The 22,329-nt window shown below is 38.6% G+C and overlaps 3 protein-coding genes across 3 annotated transcripts; 2 read left to right on the top strand and 1 right to left on the bottom strand.

Annotated features, from left to right (window-relative positions):
• The first annotated feature begins 4,727 nt into the window (after positions 1-4,727).
• LOC141444064 (ets DNA-binding protein pokkuri-like) lies at positions 4,728-9,334 on the top strand. Its single transcript, XM_074109500.1, has 5 exons — positions 4,728-4,987; positions 6,293-6,569; positions 6,776-7,330; positions 7,421-7,670; positions 7,764-9,334. Exons 2-5 carry the CDS (start codon positions 6,302-6,304, stop codon positions 8,107-8,109), a joined length of 1,419 nt encoding a protein of 472 aa, XP_073965601.1. The 5' UTR covers positions 4,728-4,987; positions 6,293-6,301; the 3' UTR covers positions 8,110-9,334.
• A 2,040-nt stretch (positions 9,335-11,374) lies between these two features.
• mtSSB (mitochondrial single stranded DNA-binding protein) lies at positions 11,375-13,378 on the bottom strand. Its single transcript, XM_074111370.1, has 3 exons — positions 13,196-13,378; positions 12,815-12,905; positions 11,375-11,808 (listed from the first exon to the last, which is right to left on the bottom strand). Exons 1-3 carry the CDS (start codon positions 13,211-13,213, stop codon positions 11,465-11,467), a joined length of 453 nt encoding a protein of 150 aa, XP_073967471.1. The 5' UTR covers positions 13,214-13,378; the 3' UTR covers positions 11,375-11,464.
• An 863-nt stretch (positions 13,379-14,241) lies between these two features.
• On the top strand, positions 14,242-19,773 carry Capr (Cell cycle associated protein caprin family member). The gene is made up of 4 exons (XM_074109492.1): positions 14,242-14,483; positions 16,543-16,725; positions 17,244-17,410; positions 17,680-19,773. Exons 1-4 carry the CDS (start codon positions 14,361-14,363, stop codon positions 18,977-18,979), a joined length of 1,773 nt encoding a protein of 590 aa, XP_073965593.1. The 5' UTR covers positions 14,242-14,360; the 3' UTR covers positions 18,980-19,773.
• Positions 19,774-22,329: the final 2,556 nt, after the last annotated feature.

Genomic DNA, 22,329 nt, shown 5'->3' with positions numbered 1-22,329 from the left:
ACCCACTGTTGGCAAAGTTGGTTCACAAAACTAATAAATACATTACATAAAATCTTAATCAAGTTAACATTTAGGACGGATGGAATATGTATGTCAATGGAACGTAAATGAAATCGAATCACAACAAGTAGGAATAACGGATAGAGGTAAGTAGGTATAAAGATAAAATAATACACAGATCTAAAGAACTGAATAAAATGACTGTGTTCTCATCGCGTGACTATACAAGTGTCGAGTTGCTGTCGGCTGAGGCCAACGGAAGTGGACGATTTCTTAACGACCATTATAAGGGGCTGCAGGAAGAAACCGCGTGTCCTCAAATTTATGTACAAAAAATAATGCGGCTATTAGTCACGAACCTGCAGAAGAGTTAAAATTTTGCAAACCCAATGCGAAAATAAATAATTTTCGTTACTTAGATTCAGATAAAAATTAGACCGATCGCGATAAACTCTCAAATTTTTCACTTCTACGTTAAAGCATTTAATGATGCTTCTTATTAATATACGTCCTTTCATAGTTGACGTAGGATTTCATAATTTTGTATTCACTTCCGTCCATTGTAGGCAAATACACCTCGATTTTCCTTTAAGTATTCAATGATGAGTAGGTGTATAGTAATTTATTAATTACAATTCACTTCAGTACTAAATTATTTCCTGTGTGTACGCATTTATAAACACTCAACTCACACCAAACAACAATTTCTATTAATAAAACTGTCGTGGCATGTATAATTTACACTTTTACAGTCACTTATTAGTGTCATGGACCCGCCATGGACCTCATGCCAACCTTTTGTATTAATTTTGTACACAACACAATCTCTATCAAGCATAAATTATAGATATTATAAAGATCTAAACTACGGAAACTTAGAATCAGATTCAAAATTCAACAGCTAACAGAGCGTCGTTTTCATGAGCAGAGTCATTGTTATCCGAAGCTGCACCACGGCCTACTCTTACCTAACATAACATTACCTGATAGAGCCTCTTTGGTCTACAAGCAGTAAGTGGCGCAATGTTGCGGTGTGACATCATTGCCTAGTTCGGAGTCGAGTGGCACCCGATTATGTAACCAGAAACAAAAACGCGTGAATCGGGGCCGCGGACTACAGACCACGCTCTCGGAAGTGCGTGAAGCGAACTCGTTGCAACACTGCGATATCGTGATTCATTGCAACCGTTGGATGCTTCTTGAATTTTAAGACAGCGGACGGAGACAACACAGCTGACCTACTAACCGTCGAGCTAATTAACAATACGGTTTAGTAACAGTTTAAAAACAAATACATACCTTGTACCTACGTTTTAATCAGACTTTGCAATGAATCAGAGGCCTTGGTGTCTAATGCACTTGGAATCACGATCTTTTTTATTACTTACCACTTCTTTCTGTCATACAGTATGAGATAAGGATAAAAAGAGACGGTGAATGCGCTGATGGTGAAGCTTTAAACAATACCGCCACGGATTCTAAGAAACCTAACATAACATTTAAAAATAATCAGCCCTAAATGAATGTCTTACGTTCAAATCATAACCATAATTGTTCTCTATAGTTTGCCCGACTTTCATATGCCCGAATGTAACGCTTTCTAGAATTTTAATTTGCTATAAAGTAATTTATTTCTGAAATAGCAATTTCGTCAAAGTTGATATTAAAATTAAACTAACCTAACCCAACCTACTGCATTCTATTGAATAGTATATGATGACATTTAAAAAAATCCTGAAAACAGCACGGTTTTATATACTTTATGGCAAACGTTGGTATGGCAAGTGAAATTCGGGCAAATGAAATTCGGGCAAGTAAAGTTAAACGAACCGTAATAGTACCTTGCCGTGGCCTGGATAATTGTATTTTATTGTATTGTAAAACTCTTTATTGTACATAAAAACACATGAAAATAACAGAACACAGGATAATAAGAACAAAAACAATGGCGAACTTAAATAAAACAAAAATTAAAGGCCATATCATTTAAAAGTATGCATAATCACCAGAAAATCGGAACACAAAATGTATGTATACAATCGTCACCCATCACAAACATCGGAGCTAGTTTATGTGCTCACAATTTTCTAAACTCGCCCTTAAACGATAACAATACGTTCTTGTTTAGATACTTTTGAGCACCTAGACGGCTCTGAATTATATGATGTGATGCTGTACTACGTACACACTTAGTTATTACTTATTCATCAACAGATTTATAGTTAGCTAACCGTACTCTTTTCGATATTTACAATGCAATATCGTTGTCATTTAAGGAACCAATGTTATTTTAAAAACATTACCGTCTTCCCGACTAGATAGCATAGTTACAAAGTAGAAATAGATCTAGCGGACGCGAGTTGACGGGTCCACGCTTCCGCTACGTGGCCCCATTCCTTTTCCGGGCCGCGGCCATCGCCGGAAGTTGAGCAGAGATTCGCGCGTCCCTCCCTGTGTAACCCCCATGCTTCCGGTGGCTGACGGCCGTCGCTGTCTAATTTCCTCTTCCCGCGTACCTATACCTATATTAATTTCCGGCTTAACAATTCTCTTATTTGTTTTTGAAATCAATATTGTTACCTATACATACATACAAACATACGTGATGCGGGTGCAAATACCAAAATACATCCCGTAATAAGATGTGCCAATGACGCGCTTTCGCTCCACCGATAAAAGTTAGTCCAATCTCAAAATAATTACATATTTTGAAATTATGATTGATGGTGCCAGCACACAATGATTTTTAAATAATTTTGTTAATGTGTGTGTTAGGAATAGGATTAGGTACCGTACCTACCTTGCCTTTTGATTTAGGTAGGTACCTACTCAATCTAAATTTTGATCAAAACGGAACCAATTTCGTTGTGCCTACCTACTTTAAAACTGCTGAAGGTACCTATCCGAAGTTGCATTGAATTTAAAACAATAAGCATTACAGGACATAAAAACTTGTGTAGGTACGAATTTAATTTAACTCACGTTGACCCTACACCCACGTTCACGAAACGTACCTAGGTATCGGATCTAGACGTATGTAGTTAGTTATGAGTACACATAGCAACCGGAACTTCCGCAGCTACTCGTACCACAAATGTAATCCTTCCTGTTAACAAAGTTACAGTACCTACATAATTAACATTTAAATCTGAAACGTTTTGCCGCGCATTGTCGATATTTTCGGTAAGAGACTTCTTGGTTATCACACTTTTAAGATGCCTGAGGTCACGGTCACGCAATGAAGTTTGAACGACTACACAACACTGCCTTTTATACTCCAAATTACTGCACAACTCGATGAGTTTCGTGATAGACGCCTGCGTGCCGCCAGCGCGCGACGGCGTCCAGCTTGTGTAGGAGTGAGATGGGGCGAGCGGCGAGGCGGGGTGGGCGAAGGGAGCAACAGGTAAAGATTCCGAGGCCACTTCCGTCTTGGCTGCCGAATATTTCTGTCTCGAACCGGTAGTGGGACGACGGCCAGGGCACACACAAGTTTAATTTAAACATGTACCTACATATGCACCAACAAGCTGAACATTGGCTGAGCTCTCGTCTGATCCAGATAATGCCTTTGATATAGGTACCTACTCAGGAATTAAAAGAGCGTTTCGCGTTCGTTAATTGTTATTGCGTGATTGTCATTCTTTTGCCGAAACCAAATTTAAATTCAATTTAATTTAGTAATGTGTCGAAGTCGTAATCGGTATTAATTGACCTTTGTTAACATTATTACTTATTATTACTGTGGCATACCATAACTTTGATGCAACAGTAGGTAACTTAATGCATTTAAAATAAGTATGGGACTCAACACCTACGTACGAAGGACATCTTGGAATATGATTGAGAATCAACTGATTCGACATAGGTACCTACCAAATTGTCACATTTGACTTGCCCGTATATCTCGTATAAAATAATACCTCTACTTAAGTTGTTGCCGAACATACCTATAAGATGTAGCTGGGTCGAATGAGCTCAGCTGAAACCGGTTGGCACTCATATTGTCTCACTCTGCACCAGGAAACCGCCGCCCGACCGCTCAGACATTTCCTGTGCTTTGTCTCAACGCTGCCACGACACACGCGTGCCTCTCCAAATTGATGACGCCCGTTATAACATTGTAGGGATTTTGAAATATCTAAACACAAGCCCAACTGATAAACAGCAAAGTAAATCAACTACGAAGCAAATAAATATTTTGCATGCGAAAAGCATTAAAGCGAGTCATGTCACACACAATAATTAACGACGGTGCAGAACAAGGAAATATTGAAAGTTATTAAAACTGTTGCGCTGACGTAACCTACTCTGCCACTAAGCACTTCCGCATGCCCTAGCCTTATTCCAGAACTAGCAGAACACATAATTGAGCTAAACTAAACTACAACTCTAATTGAGAAAGTCATCAAGTCATACCAAATTATGACTTCCAAGAAATATAGGAAGTACCTACTCGTTTGCAATAATAGCATTCCATTAAATATATTAAAATAACTAGTTAGGCAAAAATTATTTCACGCAAACGTTCTCGTTTCGTTTGTCATCGGCGGCAAATCACGATAAACATTTTGCGGAAGCATCACTGATATTCGCGGTTCTACTCAAAAATTAGTTGTCTTGTTCCCGAAGTTTTATCTCAGCCAACGCAATGTGTGCTTGGCGAGGCAGGGAGGGGAACGCGGGAAGGCGGCGGTCGCGCTCGTCCGCCCGCGCCGCCACCGCACCGCATCAGCAGTCCGCGCCGAAGAGCCGCCCGCGACGGTCGTCCGCGAGTCTGATCCCTCAGATACGCTGCTGGTTTACGGCGAGCCGTAACACGACACGTTTGGAGGGACCGACGCATCAACGCGTGTGCCTGGTGCTCTGTGAACACTGGATACTGTGCTATTAGTGTTGTGAACTATGATGCAAGTGTGCTGAAGTTATCCATTTGACGACTAATTCTAGGATTTTTAACACAGCCGGTTCCGGATCAGCTTAGCCGGTGAGTAACTATCGGCCTTATCACGAACCACGCTATCGCGGACTCACGCATTTCCGACCGCGCCCGATAAGGCCGCTATGCTGTGGCTAATGATATGAAGTTTGGATGCAGCGAAAAGGCGTGAACTAATAAAAAGTACTTAGAAATACTTCAAATTAACTGATAAACACATGCAAGTCTCATTTAGGTTGTTTAAAAAACTGTAATACAATTTTCAGCCAGTCAAATGAACTTTCATCCCTAAATTAACATCACTACCGTGCATGCACCCTTATTTTCTGTTCCTTATAGTTTGTCCCATGAGATCAGGGGATCGAAAATAATAATACGCACCCCTACTTTGCAACAATGTCCCCATTGATCCCTATAAAAATTGCGCCCGAGCAGGTGGCAACCCTAAATATATCACAACGCATTATGCCCTAGCGACCAAATGTACGCCCCCACAAGTACTTAATGCAAAAAATTACATATAATATGAATTTTGAACTCTAGGTGGCTAGATTAGTTTGTTTTTGCAATATCTCTTTAAATAGACCAGATGGGTTTTATTCCAATTAGGTATATATACCTACATATTTTATATAGTTACATATATGTAACTAAGCGGTCCATAAACTGTTTAAAACATTCAAACAAAGGACGCATTAGCGTTTGCAGTGACTATCACACAAGTTAGTACCTAACTCGAAAGAATTTGTTAAGAAAGATGATTGATTTCTCGAATAACAACTAAATTTGCTTAAATTAATAATAATACTCGATTCGAAAACAGAATAGCTCGTCTTATCTCGTTAACTTATGAATGCGCTAAAAATTAACAGAATGCTTCTCTATGTATCTCATTTCTTTAACGATGCGATGTGAATACAGAACGTCGTTCTGTGTAGGTAATATTACAACTACAAGTAACTTCAGGCACTGTCATCCACAGTCAAGAAACTTATCACATAGTGCCAAATGTCGCGATAATGTTATTCGCTCATAAATTGTAGAAACCACTTGCACAAGAATATATATAGCGATACAGAGAATCGTAAAATTATTTATGAGGTGTAGGGAAACAATAAAATTCATGCAAATGTATATCCAAAATCTCGCTCTAGAACGGATACCTACTAAGTAGGTATCGTTTATTATGCAATATGCAAATGATCATACTTAGATAGGTACAAAACGTTTCAGAAATAAGAGAGGAATAGCACTTATGCACTGGAAATAATACAAAACAATTGGAACTCAGAAACTGCATATAAATTATCTCATCGAAAAGCATTCCCCAAATTTTGTTTACCATTGTTGCAGATAAACGTGATGAAAGTGGTTAGTTTACAACTGCCTTCCGGGCCAAGTATGGAGCGGCTTCCGCTACCATTTAGCCCAACTGAACTTCTATGGCGGTACCCGCTACCCTGGGCACCACCACCGCCGTCACCTCTTGGGGACGCAAAGGCACAGCTTCCCGCTGGCCTGCCTCCAGAACCCCGTCTTTGGACCAGAGAAGATGTCTCCGTTTTCTTGAAGTGGTGCGAAAGAGAATTCGATTTACCGAACTTCGACATGGACCTCTTTCAAATGAACGGTAAGAATAAATGCTGACGCATAAAGAAAGACGCAAATTTAGATTAGAGGTATATTTATTTAAGGAGAACCAACAGCTACAAACACAGTATATGTAGTGGGAATAGCAACACAGAGCCAATAACAGTATCCCTCAGATAGTTTGTTTAAGCTTAACTTAAACGAGGTGACGCGAGCTATCTAAAAATAATATTTGTTTACTTGCAGGAAAAGCTCTATGCCTCTTGACCAAAACGGATTTAGGCGAGCGATGCCCGGGCGCTGGTGACGTATTACACAACGTTTTACAAATGTTGGTGCGTGATGCTGCGCTCCTAGGGAGAATGCCATCCTCACCTGTGACACCGACGGCACGAGCTGCACCCTACCCGCCGTCTCCCCATTCGCATCCGCCAACCCCTACATGGGCCGTCGACGGATTCCACCACTTCCATAGCGCGGCAGCAGCTGCAGCGCAACCTAATTCTGTAACATTGAGCCCAGCACCATCCGTCGATAGTTCGGGTAGTCCCCAGAGAGGTGAAACAATGGGTTACGCACCGTCGTACGCACCCTCGACGCCTGCCGTGGTGCAGACTACCAGCTCCGGCAGCAATCATTCAGACTCCGATGAAGAGGCTCAATTCACACCACAGCCACGTTCACCTAAAGATATTCCGATGACGAATTCTGTTTCGCAAAATCATCAAACACAACAGCACTCTCACTACCGAACTCAACATAGAGAATTCTTCCCCAGTGACATGCCAGAATCTAATACGAGTAAGTTATCAAATCACATTCAAACTATTTAGACTAACGATTATTGAATATACACGAACAAAGTTATAAGTAATTTATTATTATTTTCAGATGGAAGACTATTGTGGGATTTCCTTCAACAACTACTTAATGATCCAACACAGCGATACACAAATTACATCGCGTGGAAGAACCGAGAGACAGGTGTATTCAAAATCGTTGACCCCGCAGGTCTAGCGAAGCTTTGGGGTATTCAGAAGAACCATCTTTCAATGAACTATGACAAGATGTCGCGTGCTTTGAGATACTACTACCGTGTGAATATTTTACGGAAAGTGCAGGGCGAACGACACTGTTACCAGTAAGTAAAGCATTATTTGTAAAATCTTAATAATATCAAATGCAGATATTAATTATAATCTGATATTAATTACCATTTATGTTATTTCAACAGATTTTTAAGAAACCCCATTGAACTAAAAAACATCAAAAACATCTCGCTGTTGCGGCAACAAATGAGCCCAACGCGCGTGGCTCCACAGCCTGTTGTCAAGACAGAGATGAAGGAAGAGCGGTGTGATGAAGACGCCGTGGATGAGGATATGCCAACTGACTTGAGCATGGCTGCGTCAGAGCCCTGGCGCAAACGGGCGCGCTCGGATCCCGTCTCCGCGCCCACCCCTCACGAAAAACATCGTATCAGTGCCCTAATCGGAGAGAATATGCTGATGAAACGAGAACCTGATTACACCCCTGAACATTATGCCTTAAACCTTAAAAGTGAAAAATGTGAACAATGATCGTCGAAAATATATGCTGGACACTAGCAGTGCAACGCGTGATAGATATATGCATGATTGTGCGCAAACAGCTCCACCCACTAAAATTCTAGTCAAAATCCTCTCAGATAGGATTTATTTGAAGTCTTCCTACAAAATATTTGGCGATATTGTAATGGTTTGTCATCGTCACAAATCGCTGAGAGTACTTTGACAGATTTAAGATGGTATATGGAGTTATAAGCAGGGTATGGACCTTAAAAGCCTTTGTGCCAAGTGATTTCTTTTTATATTTAGTGTCAATTAATTATTAAGTAGTTAGCAAAAGGGACAAGAGTTTATTTGTGTTAACATAATAGAGACTGTTTTAATACTTTGTGCAATGGATAATCGGCTGCTTTAGAAACAAGCAGTTGCAGAAAACATTGTTGCCAAAAGTCAATGACGCGTGCGTACATTCTTACGTGCTTGTTGATGCATTTTTGTAATTTAATTTAGTTGTATGCATGTTTATTCTTTTTATGTATCTACCTACTGCAAAAAAGAAAACGTATCTTACTCCGGAGCGTAAACCAGTAGAATTTGTTCAAAGATACCATTATTGTCTTCCATTGGTTACTTTTGGCAAAACCATTGTATTGTAGCGTAGCATGTGGATCAATTCTAAAAGCCTACCACGTAAACGGCAGCTTCCCATATTATTTAGTAGTGTTCACTTGTAAATTATTATGTCATTGAGAAAATATTTACAAAATTGACAATAACAGACAACAATTACCTAAAATGCCTTGAAATCATTAAAACTTCCACTGTGATAAAATGTAAAGTGGTAGACGTGTAGAAATTCTAGGGCTTACTTATACTCAAAGATTTCCAGCTACAATTTTCTGTGATCTCTTTTATCATTATAGGTAAATGTCATAAAGAGTAAAGATAAAAATATCCTGTAAATATTAGTTAAGATAAAGTAATTAGGAATTAAAAAACTGACTGTAAAGAGAATGTATGTATATGATTTGTAAAACAAAAGTTGAGCTTTATCAAAGTACCTAGTATATCAGTACATTCTGTATGTACTACGATTGCAACTGAGACGAGTTTGTATTTTTACAATTATTTCTACATAGGCATGTACTTGCCATGATTTTCCAACTTGTTGTACACAATATAAGCATGTGGTTCATTTTGAAAGTATTGTGTCTGATTTATTATTACGTAAAAATAAACGAAGATAATGTTAACTGAATTTACGAATTATTTTCCTTCATCGAACTTGACCCATCTTACCAAATACGGAAAGAAATTCAGTACACATACTCAATCAATTCAGTATGATAGAATGGAGTAGGTAAAGCTTGCTGGATGCTGGACGACACAACAATTTAAGACATTCGTCACGTAAGACCACTGCAATTTTACACTATTTTAGTTCATTGATATGGAACTCCGCATAGTAACGCCTTATTCAATATTATTTTTTCATGAAATAGGGGGAAAACGAGCAAAGGGATTACCGTCGCCCATAGACACCTGCAACACCAGAAGAGTCACAAGTGCGTTGCCGGCCCTATAGAGAAGTCGATTTTGAACTTAATAGTCATAAGGCCTGTTTATTGCGTGTGCTGTTATAGAGATAAAGATAGATAGATATAGATTTTGCAGGTGGTAGGTAGGACCTTGTGCAAGGTTCGCCCGGATTGCTACCACCATCTTGCTCGCTAATCCTGCCATGAAGCAGCAGTGCTTGCACTGTTGTGTTTCAGCGTGGAGAGTAAGACAGCCGGTAAAATTACTGGCACTTGAGGTATCCCATCTCAGGCCTCTAGGTTGGCAACGCATCTGCAATACCCCTGGTGTTGCAGATGTTTATGAGCGGTGGTGATCTCTTACCATCAGGAGACCCACTTGCTCGTTTGCCATCTAGTCTAATAAAAAAAAAAGCACTGGGCGGCGAGCATTAAAATGTTCTCCCCACATCTATCCACGCGAAGTCGGCGTAAGCCCATACAAAAAAAAACTTTATGTCCACGCAATAAGACCTAAAAAGTCATTGTTAGGCTCGTATTGGCTCTACCGACGCGCCTGACGACGCATCTACGTCTTTTTCGCTCTTATTGCTACTAGACATAGAGCTTTTTTCTATCGCCTATTACCAATTCCACGTCAAAAGATGTGGGGAGACCCTTAGCCGCGCAAAGAACTGCAGGGCTACTACGAAACTGGAAGTTCGTGTCGTACCGTCCCTCTTGCTCTCGTATTAAATAGTACGAGTATGTGTCAAAGGTACCGCACGACAAGAACTTCCGAGTTTCGTAGTAGCCCTGCAGAGAAAGCGCTGCCCGCTCCGCTACCCGCTGGTGTCCAGTCTGCGGCCTAAGTGATGCTGATGATTGTCGAGTGCATCGTGATCATCGTCATGGACAGTTTAAATACATATTAATTAACGATAATGAGTGTAAAACGGTAATAATGATGAACTTGGCTTGACACGCTACCGCGTGTCTAGATTTTGCGGTAAGGTAGATTTGTATAACGTTCGGATTTAACAATGTTGCTAAAAATAATAGGTACAGACACGGCAAAGATACAAATTGAAATTATCGATTACTGTTTTGTCAATTAATTACTAGATTTAATTATACGAGTATAATCGTGATTAATGGGGGCTATTGCGTATGAATTCGCCACTAGAGGCGCTAGTGTAGCGTGAGGTCTCCGAAATGTCAAATCTCATAGTTTTTGGGTGAGCTTCGCGGGTTTATTTATAATTAGAATAATTTTGTGAATATTTTGCAATATCTGAATTTAATTATGGCAAATATGCGTTGGCGTTGGCAAATGAATGTCAGTGTTTTGAGACAGTTTTGTCTTTCGGAAACCTTTGTCCTCCCTTTTTTCCGAACAAAACGGGGACTATGCAACACTGGCATGCTCGATATTTTTATGGTACGGTTTTAAGTTGTATTAAATATGATTTTAATCTAAACTTTGTTTTCACGCCCGTAATAACAGACTGAAAGCCATACTTAAAAACCTCACGCAACAGTGCGCCATCTAGTGAGACAAAAAACGATAGCCCTCATTGCACCCCTCCAATCTACAAATCGTATCTACGTGAATGTACAGTGGCGCCATCTTTTGTTGAGTAGCGAAACTACAAATGTTACTTCGCTACGTCACGGCAATCGCTGTTATAGCCCCCGATAGATGGTATGGATGGAATGCAGTAAGCTAGACTAGTTGTCTTGCTGCTTAGTAATAAGTGAAGGAAAGATAAAGACATAAATATGGCAATAATTTTATTGGAACAAACTGATATTGATATCACTATTAATGCTTACATACTAAGTTATACATCATATCTATAAGTACTATCTTATGTTTCATCATGTGTTAGCTGGCCTTGGAAGAATATGATGTCATCAGCAATAACAGTGGAAGCAGTTCTAACTTGTCCATCGTCACTTTTAATTTCACCATAGGATAGTTTACCAGTAACATATACTCTTTGGCCCTTCTTAAGATATTTATACACAGTGTCCCTTAGGCCAGGCCTAAATACACTTACTCGGTGCCAATCTGTTCTATGCAACATATCACCAGACTCATATTTATAGTTGAAATGAGTGGCAAGTGGAAAATTTACAACTGGGTGTGCTTCAGTGCCTCTTTTCTGAGGATCAGCTCCAACTCTTCCCAGCAGAGTTACTTGATTTATAGCTATGGACATAAAAAGTTGTTGTTAGCAAAAACATTAAAAATATTTTAAAAATGATGTCCAGACATCTCCAATTTTTGGGGCAAAAGATAACAAGTTAGTATACATACACCTTAAACTCTCATCAATACTTCTTCACAAAACACCCTCAGTGTGAAGTGACCCTCTATAGGTAGTCATTCACGATGATGCGTGCCATGAGTCTTATTACAATTTCATTAATGTCTAATTTTGACAAAATCACGCGGCTTCATGGATGGCACTAGGTATAATAGAGATAACAAAAATATCTGATAATTACTTTTATTCGATGAATTAAACAGAATTTATGTATGTATGTATGTATGTAAACTCTTTATTGTACAAAATAAGTAACAAACACAATTGACAAACATTGAGATATATGTACAAAGGCGAACTTATCCCTTTAAGGGATCTCTACCAGTCAACCTTTGAGTGGATGAGAGGAGCATTCAGTTTAAATAGGTTGTTCTTCTTTACTGTCTTACTTGGCATTAGAGAAAATTAAATACATTAAATATACAGTGCATCTACCCATCTGCGTATCCAAATAATTTTGATATCAATAGTCAAAATAGATTTTTGTGGTATAATCAGCAAAAGCTATATTGTTGTGTTTTAAACTTTCATAATTCTCACTTACAATTAATATCACCCGGGACTTAATTTACTCTCACTCAAGTGCAGTCTACTTGTGATCGCAGCTGCTGCAATATTAACCCAGGTGATATTAATAAAGGTATTACATTATTAGAAAACTTATATTTTATTTGAAGCAGAATGTGATCACCACTTTAGGAGCAAAGTATAAGAGAAGTAAGTAAAGATATGTGAGTTTATCAACATACAAACAATTTAATTTAGCCAATAACATCCACCTGGAGAAAGATTTCTCTATTGGTACACAATGGTGTCTAAAAATTAATAGCCCCGATAACTTCCGATGTCCGCTAATGTCTATTGCGGTGTGCAAAAGAAGGTACTTACTTTTTTCTGTTTTTTGTGATTCAAAGCGTAAAGCTGTCGTATGAACTGCCGAATATTTGGCGGTGATTGATTGACTTATGCCACCTATTATCTAAAATACAAAAGCAAGTATTTGTATTATTACAAAAAACGCTTTTTCCAGTCTCATGTTCGTATAACCTATCAAACGAAGAATTTATCAAGCTGAAGCTTACCTTGGGAATATATTAGTAAAAAAGAACTAACTAGATTAAAATGACTGCATGAAGCAATATTCGCGGGAAATGAATAAAAGCATTGTTTTTGTATTCACGGTTATTATCGAGTGCCTACCGGTGAACAAGAAATATGTGGTAATCAATCAGGACTGAATAAAAAAAGGTTCATTGCAAAGGTACTTACACTCGGAAGGCGAAACATGATGCAAATTAAAGATGGTTTAGCAATGAATCTTAACAGAAAATATATTATTCCGTTGAGTGGATCAGCAAAAGTCACACTAAGTTAGTTAACTAAAACTAACTAGTTTATTATTTTTCAAATGTACTCTGTCTGTGGTTTGTTTGTATGTAAGTAATGTAACAAAAAAAAAACCTAAACGCCACACATTGCAGGGCTTGTTAACGTTACTAAATTCACACTATAAGTAACGTTAAATAACGGTAAAAACATAAAAATACCTAGTACCGATATTAAAATTTAACGTTAATTGATATGTTAACATTATTTAACGTTACCTAATTACCGTTATTTTTACCGGTAAATTTACTTTACATTGTAGGGCTTGTTAACTTTACCCAATTCACATTATTATTATAACGATACCGAAGTAACACTATCGGTAATTTTGCTAATTTAGCGCGTGCATACTCGCTCGATAAATGAGGATAATCTGCCATTTAACGTTACTCAAGCTTACCGGTAAATAGTAATATAAATACCGTTAAAATGATTTAACGATACTTTTGAAATAAAGTTAATTTAATGAATAGCTGATAACGTTCCCATTTTTTATACCGGTAAAAAGTTGTATAAGTAACGGTAAATCGTTTAACGTTAATTATCATTTAACGTTAAATCGGTTTGACAGTTGGTAACGTTACCACTTTTTAACGGTATTTAAAGCCCTGATACATTGCGTTTAGTTTTAAAACTTTACACTGGCAATACAGGAATTACCAACCACAAACAATAAACGATTTTCAATATTCGCTAAACGTCGGCGCATATTATCACTAAAGTCTGACAAAAATACTTCCTATCCTGACCCTTCCTTATCAAAATTAGATCGCAAATGTAAATTAAAAATAAAATAAAATAAATATCAGAAAGGTTGTTTGTATCTAGCTAGAGCAAAAGTGCAATCAGTTTTGTGTATATCTATATGTTAATCGGCCTAAAAATAATGTTGCAAGTTTCAAAAATGTACGTGCGTCGTTTTCCTTTTTTTCATTCGTTGGTTTCGTTGACAGTTGTGTTTGTGGTTATACCTATCTATATATAGTAAAGTTATAACTCCAAAAACCACCACCATACTCAATCCTGGAAAAGTTGTTGCCTGTGAAGGATGCCTTCAGCTGCGAATCCCAAGTCCGAAAAGCCGGCCTCTTCGGAGGCCACGGATAATTCACCAGTACGACAAGTCATGACGATAATTGAGCATAAGATTCGTAATTTGGAGAAAAGAAAGGTATGTATATTGCTAATTTACTCCACAATACCAACACCCACTCGCATTTGTATACCATTTGTAAAATACTTCCTAGTTATCTACTGTTTATAAAATATCTCTATTATCATGCATGATTGAATCGAGAAATCTTTCGTGATTTAGACCCCAAATCAAGCGGATAAAGGTGCCGTGAATCGCTGACGCCATTTTTACATGTGCTCAGTGTTGACGATACAAAAGAGAAACGTAACGAGTCCTCAAACATGGGGAGCACTCACTTTTTTAAACCGGCACCTTTAAATAAAGTAACACGTGTTGTAAATTCCCGGTGCTTTATTTAAACTACTATTGTATTTGTGGATTTTGTTGATAATAACATGATGTTGATATTGATGATTGCACCATTATGATAAAAGAGTAGATATCGAAACCAGGTGCCGGTGAAAGACTAAGATGCCTTTGTTTGTCCACAATACAACATGTGAAAACATGTTTATGAGTACTTTGAGTCATACTAATCCAAACACGACATTTTCATTATTTGGTATTGAAGAAATCTACAGGGTTTTTATCATAACCAGGGTTGAATTGAAAGTTCACTTTTTCGATTCGAAAAATCCCTCAAAATATGTATATTTTCAATGTTATGATTTCAACTTTTCAACTATTCTGATCTACTTATTTAAAACTGGTTAAGTCCAATCTTATCTTTTCCACTTTTAAGCTACACAATTAACTGTTTGCAATACTTATAGAAACCACTGCTATGCACTATTTTATGCTAATAGACACAGAGGCCTTATTGTCCAACACACTTGGCATCTTTATTGTTTTGACCACTTCTATCACACTGTCTGAAAGAGATGTCAAACAATACAGTGTCCAGTTAGATCTGTTAAATGCTTAGAACTGCAGGAAAACAGGTGGCTAGGCTACTGCACTGAAATTTGATCATTCTATTAGTTCAAGCACATTTGCGTTATTAAAAGTAACTAATTATTGACAAATAGACATATCAACAACAAATGTATGACTACTATTTGCATTTGGAGATGATTTTTTGGTATTCAATTCATTTATTTTTAAAACAACAACAAAGCAACACCTGGCTGAATAAACCAGTTAGGTATATGTTTCAATAAGTCTCAGATATGTATAATCATGACAAATCAATATGGACATTTTCTTCCATGAGTAGTTAAGGCTGCTATGACTATACAAGTTTTCCTAGTTTTATTGTAAATAAAATGTGTCATTGGGATTGGCATTTTAATTAACAAAGAATTACATTAATAAGGAGACTTGTTTGGCAATGAATAACCTCTTACAAGTATTATTTAAGAATGTTAAACTCAATGAGTTCTATGAAATGTTGTATGTAGGTAGGTATTTCTAGCAACCTTAAAACCTTATAGCATATCCATGTTAACCTGTCAAACTGAAGTTTAGGTAAATAATTAACCAAATATCTGATTTAGTATAAACTGATAATTCTGCTAGAGAATTTGCCTGTGAACCTTGAGTTCCCAGATATTTTGTATGAAAATTAGGAAAGTCTGATCTGACTATATGAGTCTTGGAAATTTAATAGATATAAAGTATGTTTACCAATCTCTCAAGTACAACCTTTGTTTTTTATGTCCCTTACATTTACAGGAAATAATAATATGCATAAGCAAATAATCTTGTATTGGCAATTGGTCTGGGTCCTGGGATATTATATGCTTATATGCATGGATATGGAATGACAATATCTGAGTAATTTGGGACCCATTGGAGAGTAACATTGGCCCATATAAAAGCCACATAAAGTAGGGTCCAATAAAAACAATCAAACATAAAAATATGATCAATTAATTTACACCAACCACATGGCAAAGAGCCATATTTGCAAAGCAATAATAAAACCAAGACCAAGTTAACCAAGCCAAGGACCAAAGTAACCCTTCACAGCCAAATTAAGTAATGTGAACTTACGGCACATTTAATCATTAGTTGATTGTTTAATCTCTTTCGTGCCTGTTAAGAAAAACTGAACAAACAGCAACTTAATTGTTGTATTTTTGTTTTCTTTTAGAGTAAGTTAACATCCTACAGAGACTTACAAAAGTCTGGCAAAGAACTTAATGCTGATCAGAAGATAGCAGTTGCCAAGTATGATGAGGTGGCCCAGACATTAGAGTTTGCTCGAGAACTCTCCAAGCAAATTACGTCTATTGCTATCTCAACAGAGAGGGAAGCTAAAAAGCAAGCAAAAAAGGTATGTATAATAGATTAAGGTATTTTTTTTTTTTATATTATGATAATGATGTTAAGAGTTCTGGAACAAAACCAAACCCCTGTGTTCAGAATTCCATTTTATTAATAAAATATTGAGTAATAATCTATGAAATTGCTGCTAGCTCTAAAAGTTAATTTTTTGGTTTACAAAACAACCAAATGTCTTGGCAAAATGAATATTTGCAATATCTTGAAATTTTTGTCCTTATTTGCCTACAGTATAAGTCTAACCTTAAAACATGCTAAGCTTAAGGCCAGCAATGCATCCATAACTCAACTTGTGTTATGGGTGTCCAATTGTCCATGGGCGGTAGTAATTGCTTTCCATTAGGTGTTAGTTGGCCATTTGCCCCCTATCTTATAAAAAAACCTATCAAAAATATCCACACTACAGAATTGTGCTTCATTACATAAGAACAAAAAATTGCCTTTTCATTTGGATTAATGAGACATTTATCCTAAGATTGCTGTATTCAATTATATTTATAATTAATGCAGGAAACCTGGATCCGCTATGCAGCTGACACCAACAAAATCCGCGAGGTTCTTCTCATCCTGGACTGCCTGACGCAAATGGGCAACTCTGAAGCCAGAGAAGACTTTCTAAATGGAACCAATGGTGCAGCAAAACTCACAGAAGAAGATCTTAAGATCCTTGATGACTTGTAAGTTTTTAATTCTTTGATCTAAAATTTTTTTGGCTTAGGTCCACTTAAAATTATTATTTTACTGGGTTAAAAACCATCATTGAACTTTATTTTTGTAAAACTTCTTTATTAATCATGAATAATGCATGTAGAAAATTTTAATTACCTTAGCCTTACCTTACTATGTTTGTTTATTAGGATACTGAATGATTCCATGCTAAATTTATTGCCAGATATGCTTGTTACGTGTCCTGTTTTCTAAACTATTTCAATTTGTCCTTTTTAAGGTATCCTGAAGTGACCCCAAAACACGACGTAAATGAGGAAGGCCAAGCTGCATTCCCCGCTCACACAACAAAAGCGGCCGAGCACCTGTACGCCATTATTGATGGCAAACCAAAGGAAGTTCTCGGCACAACTTACACTCACATTAAAGAGATCATCACAACTGTACATGGCTGTGGTTACTTCGACAAGACGTTAAACGATGCTGTTGTACCTGAAGTCGTAGAGGAGGTTGTGGTTGTACAGGAAGAAGTGCAAGAAGTGGCGGAGCCAGCGGCCGAGGCCCACGTGGCGTACGCGATCCCGGCCACGCTGCCCGCGCCGCCCGCGCCCGCTGTCGTGCCCGCGCCCGCCTACCCGCTGCGCCCGCTGCCGCCCATTACCCTCCAAGAGGTCGAGCACGCCTACTTCGCCCAACAGTATCCCCAGCAAAGGCCCATCTCTGAAGTCATTGGCTCACAGAACTTCTTCTTTCTTCAAGAATCCGAAATTGATAGCCCCGCGGGCACGCCGCAGCCGCCGATGCTGGCGCAACCGTCTCCGCCAGGCCCCATCCCTACTCAGACCTTCACCAACCAGCACTTCGTCCGCGTGCCGGAGCCCGGTGCGCTGCCGCTGCCGCCGCATTTCCAGCACCCTGAGCACGCGTTCGCAGCCGTGCCGCTCGCCGCGCCACTCGCTGCTCCCCTCGCCGCGCCGCTGCCGCCGCCGCACGGTGCGCCCCACTCGCTGCCGCACACACCGCCACAGGCCACGCCGCAGACGCCGCAGCTTCCGCCCGAGCTCGAACCCCAGCCCGAGGATCACAAGACGCCCCCGCCAGTAGACGACAAAAACGATGACGAGTGGAAGGAGAGCCCCGAACGAGAGGAGGGCGGCGAGCGCAAAACCCAGGGCCAGGGAGACGGACAGAACAGATTCAGACGGTACGGTCGCGGCGGCGGCCGGGGCGCCCCGAACGGCTACCGCGGTCGCGGCAGCTTCCGGCAGAACGACGGCTACGGCGGCCGGCACGGCGAGTACCAGCGCAACAACAAGGACGGCTATCAGAGCCGGCAGTACGGTGACAGCTACCCGCGACATGGCAAGGACTACCACAGCCGCGGTGGCGACAACTACTACGGCAACGGCGACGCCGGCGACCAGCACGAGAACGGTGCCCGCGACCGCTACAGCGACAACCAGAACTACCAGGGCGGGTTCAAGTCGCGCGGACGGGGGGGACCCCGCGGCGGCCCGCGCGCCGCGCCTCGTGCTCCCCGCCCTAACTACAACCGCAACAAACAAGACAACGTCGAATAGCTCACGTGACCGACGACGAGCCGTCGCCTCATCCGTGGCTTCGCCATATAAAAAATAAATAATTATTCTATGATGGACTAAATCATTCGTGGAAGGCAGATTTCACCGGCAACAACGCGCTGTGGTAACAACAAACAGAGATTATGGTAATAAAAAAATTATTTAAAAAAAGAATAAAAAAAAAGTAAAATAATGAAACATGAAACTGAATAAAAAATAAGTTACGTGAATTTAGATGTATGATATATGCAATTATAATAAGTTACGTAATTCTAGATTCTTATTATAGGTTATGTCACGCGGCGCTGGCGACCGCTCCGCGCCTGCGCTCTCGTGATACTCAGTGCAGGAACACGCCACTCGACTTGCATTACCGGGACCTTGTCCAAATCTCATTGATCTTTGTACTTTTCATACAGTTAATAATTATTATTCATTACGTGTGTTAAGGTGTTATACAAGTACATGTTCGTTTTCCTGTACCGAATTATTTTGTCAGTCATAATTTAAATTATGATATTGCTGTAACGCGGCGTTTTTTGAGGTTTTTTGGAAGTAGAAAGATTATAAGGTTCACTTTTGCTTATTTAGTTTGAAATGTCTTACATTTTGATTAACCTCTTGTGATTTCAGTAAACAGGTCATGACTGTACCACTTGAAAAGCAAACCTTTAAAAGTGAAATAAGATGTGTCACTGAATTGTTCTTTTGATTCAGGCCTCCAATTTTATTTTATTTAACATTGTTCTCAATAGAGGCTGTGTGCAAGCAAATTAAAAGTATTCTACGAATTACTAATTGTTTGATTTATTATTAAAAAAGTAAATCCAAAATTACGAACAAGAAAACAGTAAGTCACAAAAGTTCAGAGGTATCACACAACAGAGGGTAAGTAGATTTTATTCCGAAAATACGAAACATTTTACCTGGGGATTTTTTCGCATCTAAGTTGCGTTGCTCTGGGCGTTGCGTTGCGTCACTGGGCTACCTAAACATGCAAAACCTTTTTCGATACATTTGTGATACCTAAACTCAACAAAAAAACGCGCTTGCTTTAAATAAAATATGCTCATAAAAGCAGCAATCATCCGGTCTCCACATTGTTTTTGTGTTAATCCACTTTTAAAGTCGTAATAAATCATAGCTCTTAAGTTTTCACGGGACAATTCCATTTCAATCAGCGACTCGACGACTTCAAAAACAATTGAAACCGAACCATTACTTTTTTAACCGACTTCAAAAAAGGAGGTTCTATTTTCCAACGTTTGAATTTTTATTTATAGGTACGCATCTGCAATACCCCTGGTGTTGCAGATGTTTATGGGCGATGGTGATCTCTTACCATCAGGAGACCCACTTGCTCGTTTGCCATCCAGTCAAATAAAAAATAAAAATAGGCAACGGAACTCTGTTATAAAACAACGTAACTTTGGGCTTAATGGAATCGTTGTGAGATGTACTTTGGCTAGAAATCACTAAAAAGTGAGAAATAAAGTTTTTTTTTTAACAAAAAAGTAAAACCGACTCCAAAAAAATAAAAAATGGAACTGACTGTACTTAACAAAATGTAAACAACCGAAGTATGAAACTTGAAGGTCATATCGGTCCGGGAATACCGCAGGCGATAGTTCATTCCAGAGTTTTGCTGACAAATTGAAAAATTGACAATGTTGGTTTTATCAGCGTTGAATTTAGGCACCCGTAAAAAAAATATAGTATGCAACATACTATATATATAGGTACGAGAGCTGCACTGAAAGTTTCGGGAATGCAAAACTTAGTAACATTATTTTGGCACATATTTTGTAATCTCTAAAGTTTCAGTATCTTAACACACTGCCCACATAGAAAAAAAAATAACAAAAAAGTAAAACCGACTCCAAAAAAATGGCAAAAAAATGGAACCGACTACAACTCTTGAAAATATTTTTCTAGGAAGGTACATACTAGCTCAAAGTCGGTGACTCAGTACGACGCCCAGCAGGAGTGATTGAAACCCATAGATAAAGGTGAGGTAAACGACTATTGTTCCACTAACGACTATGTATAGTATGAAAGACAAAAGTTATCTACTTTAAACGCCAAAAGAGATAAAAATATTCTTATTACTAATTTATTACCACAAAATGTGTACTTTGAAAATAAACATCATATTTTATTATATTTTCGATTGACTATTTTGGCGATAATGACTTATCTACACATAAAAGATAGATATATATATATATGCTATCGACGGATTCTTTTATGGAAATATTTACCCCACATTTAACCGACTACATTTAGATATTACATTTATTCGTAATTTCGTATAACTTTTACGGTTTTTGCAACGCACGCCAGAATAACTCCCAGATCAGATTTTTTTTTAATTTGCGTAACACTTATTGTTATATTTTGGCCAATGTACACTATCTAAATATTATCTTTCTAAATTACAGCCTGTATGTATTCTGATGTATGAGTTATATTATTGTAAAGTTTCATTCAAATCCATCTAGTAGTTTTTGCGTGAAAGAGTAACGAACATACGTCCATCCATACAAACTTTCGCGTTTATAATATAATTATAATTATTATTAAGTGGGAAGTGGGATATTATATCGACATACTATTATTCTATGTCTTGTCTATGGTATCGATCTACATAATTATCTATGTAGTCTGTGGGAGGTGATTTCCCGTGCCAACAGCAGCAGCTGGGCTACTACGAAACTCGAAACTAGAAGTTCGTATCGTACCGTCGATCTCGCTCTCGTATTAAATAGTAGGTATAAGTGTTAGTTAGAGGGACCGCACGACACGAACTTCGAGTTTCGTAGTAGCCCTGCAGGCACGCACATAATTAATAGAGCGGCAATTACATAAGTACAGTCAGCAAAAAGTTTTGTATTAGAATAGTAGATTGATAACCAAGAGTGGAAAGTGACCCATTTCAAACGATATTTCTGGCGCTCGAGCGAAGTGAGAGCGCCAATAGTTCGAGGGGAAATGGGTAATTTCACCCGAGTTAGACACTACTTTTCATTTCGATTGTGAGGAAAGTAAAACACTACAAAAATGAGAATAATAATAAATTGAGTTTACTTATATTCAACCTCCAACGATACCTTTTCGACTGGCCACTTGCCACGGCCGATTATTAAAAAAAAACGAGTTGGTCACGACCAAGGATATTCGAAACTGGAGGTTGAACGCCGAACGAAGAAGTTTGACCTTTATTACTTATTTATATATTCCATCTCTTTCACATTTCACGAATGACTTCCGTCTCTTATATAAATATCTCAAGTGAAATGGGTCACTTTCCACCCTTGATTATCAATCTACTATTTATTTATGCAGGTAAC

Source organism: Choristoneura fumiferana, chromosome 2 (assembly GCF_025370935.1).
Source record: "Choristoneura fumiferana chromosome 2, NRCan_CFum_1, whole genome shotgun sequence".
Classification (NCBI taxonomy): domain Eukaryota; kingdom Metazoa; phylum Arthropoda; class Insecta; order Lepidoptera; family Tortricidae; genus Choristoneura; species Choristoneura fumiferana.
This window is presented reverse-complemented; position numbering and strand designations above follow the sequence as displayed.

Excerpts from the sequence above, each read along its gene's own strand:
- Capr (XM_074109492.1), top strand. The coding sequence starts at position 14,361 with ATGCCTTCAGCTGCGAATCCCAAGTCCGAAAAGCCGGCCTCTTCGGAG. Across the intron at positions 14,484-16,542 it reads GTAATTTGGAGAAAAGAAAG|AGTAAGTTAACATCCTACAG; the intron begins GTATGTATATTG and ends GTTTTCTTTTAG. Across the intron at positions 17,411-17,679 it reads CTTAAGATCCTTGATGACTT|GTATCCTGAAGTGACCCCAA; the intron begins GTAAGTTTTTAA and ends GTCCTTTTTAAG.
- LOC141444064 (XM_074109500.1), top strand. The coding sequence starts at position 6,302 with ATGAAAGTGGTTAGTTTACAACTGCCTTCCGGGCCAAGTATGGAGCGG. Across the intron at positions 6,570-6,775 it reads GGACCTCTTTCAAATGAACG|GAAAAGCTCTATGCCTCTTG; the intron begins GTAAGAATAAAT and ends GTTTACTTGCAG. Across the intron at positions 7,671-7,763 it reads GGCGAACGACACTGTTACCA|ATTTTTAAGAAACCCCATTG; the intron begins GTAAGTAAAGCA and ends TTATTTCAACAG.
- mtSSB (XM_074111370.1), bottom strand. Across the intron at positions 11,809-12,814 it reads ATCACAAAAAACAGAAAAAA|CTATAAATCAAGTAACTCTG; the intron begins GTAAGTACCTTC and ends TTATGTCCATAG.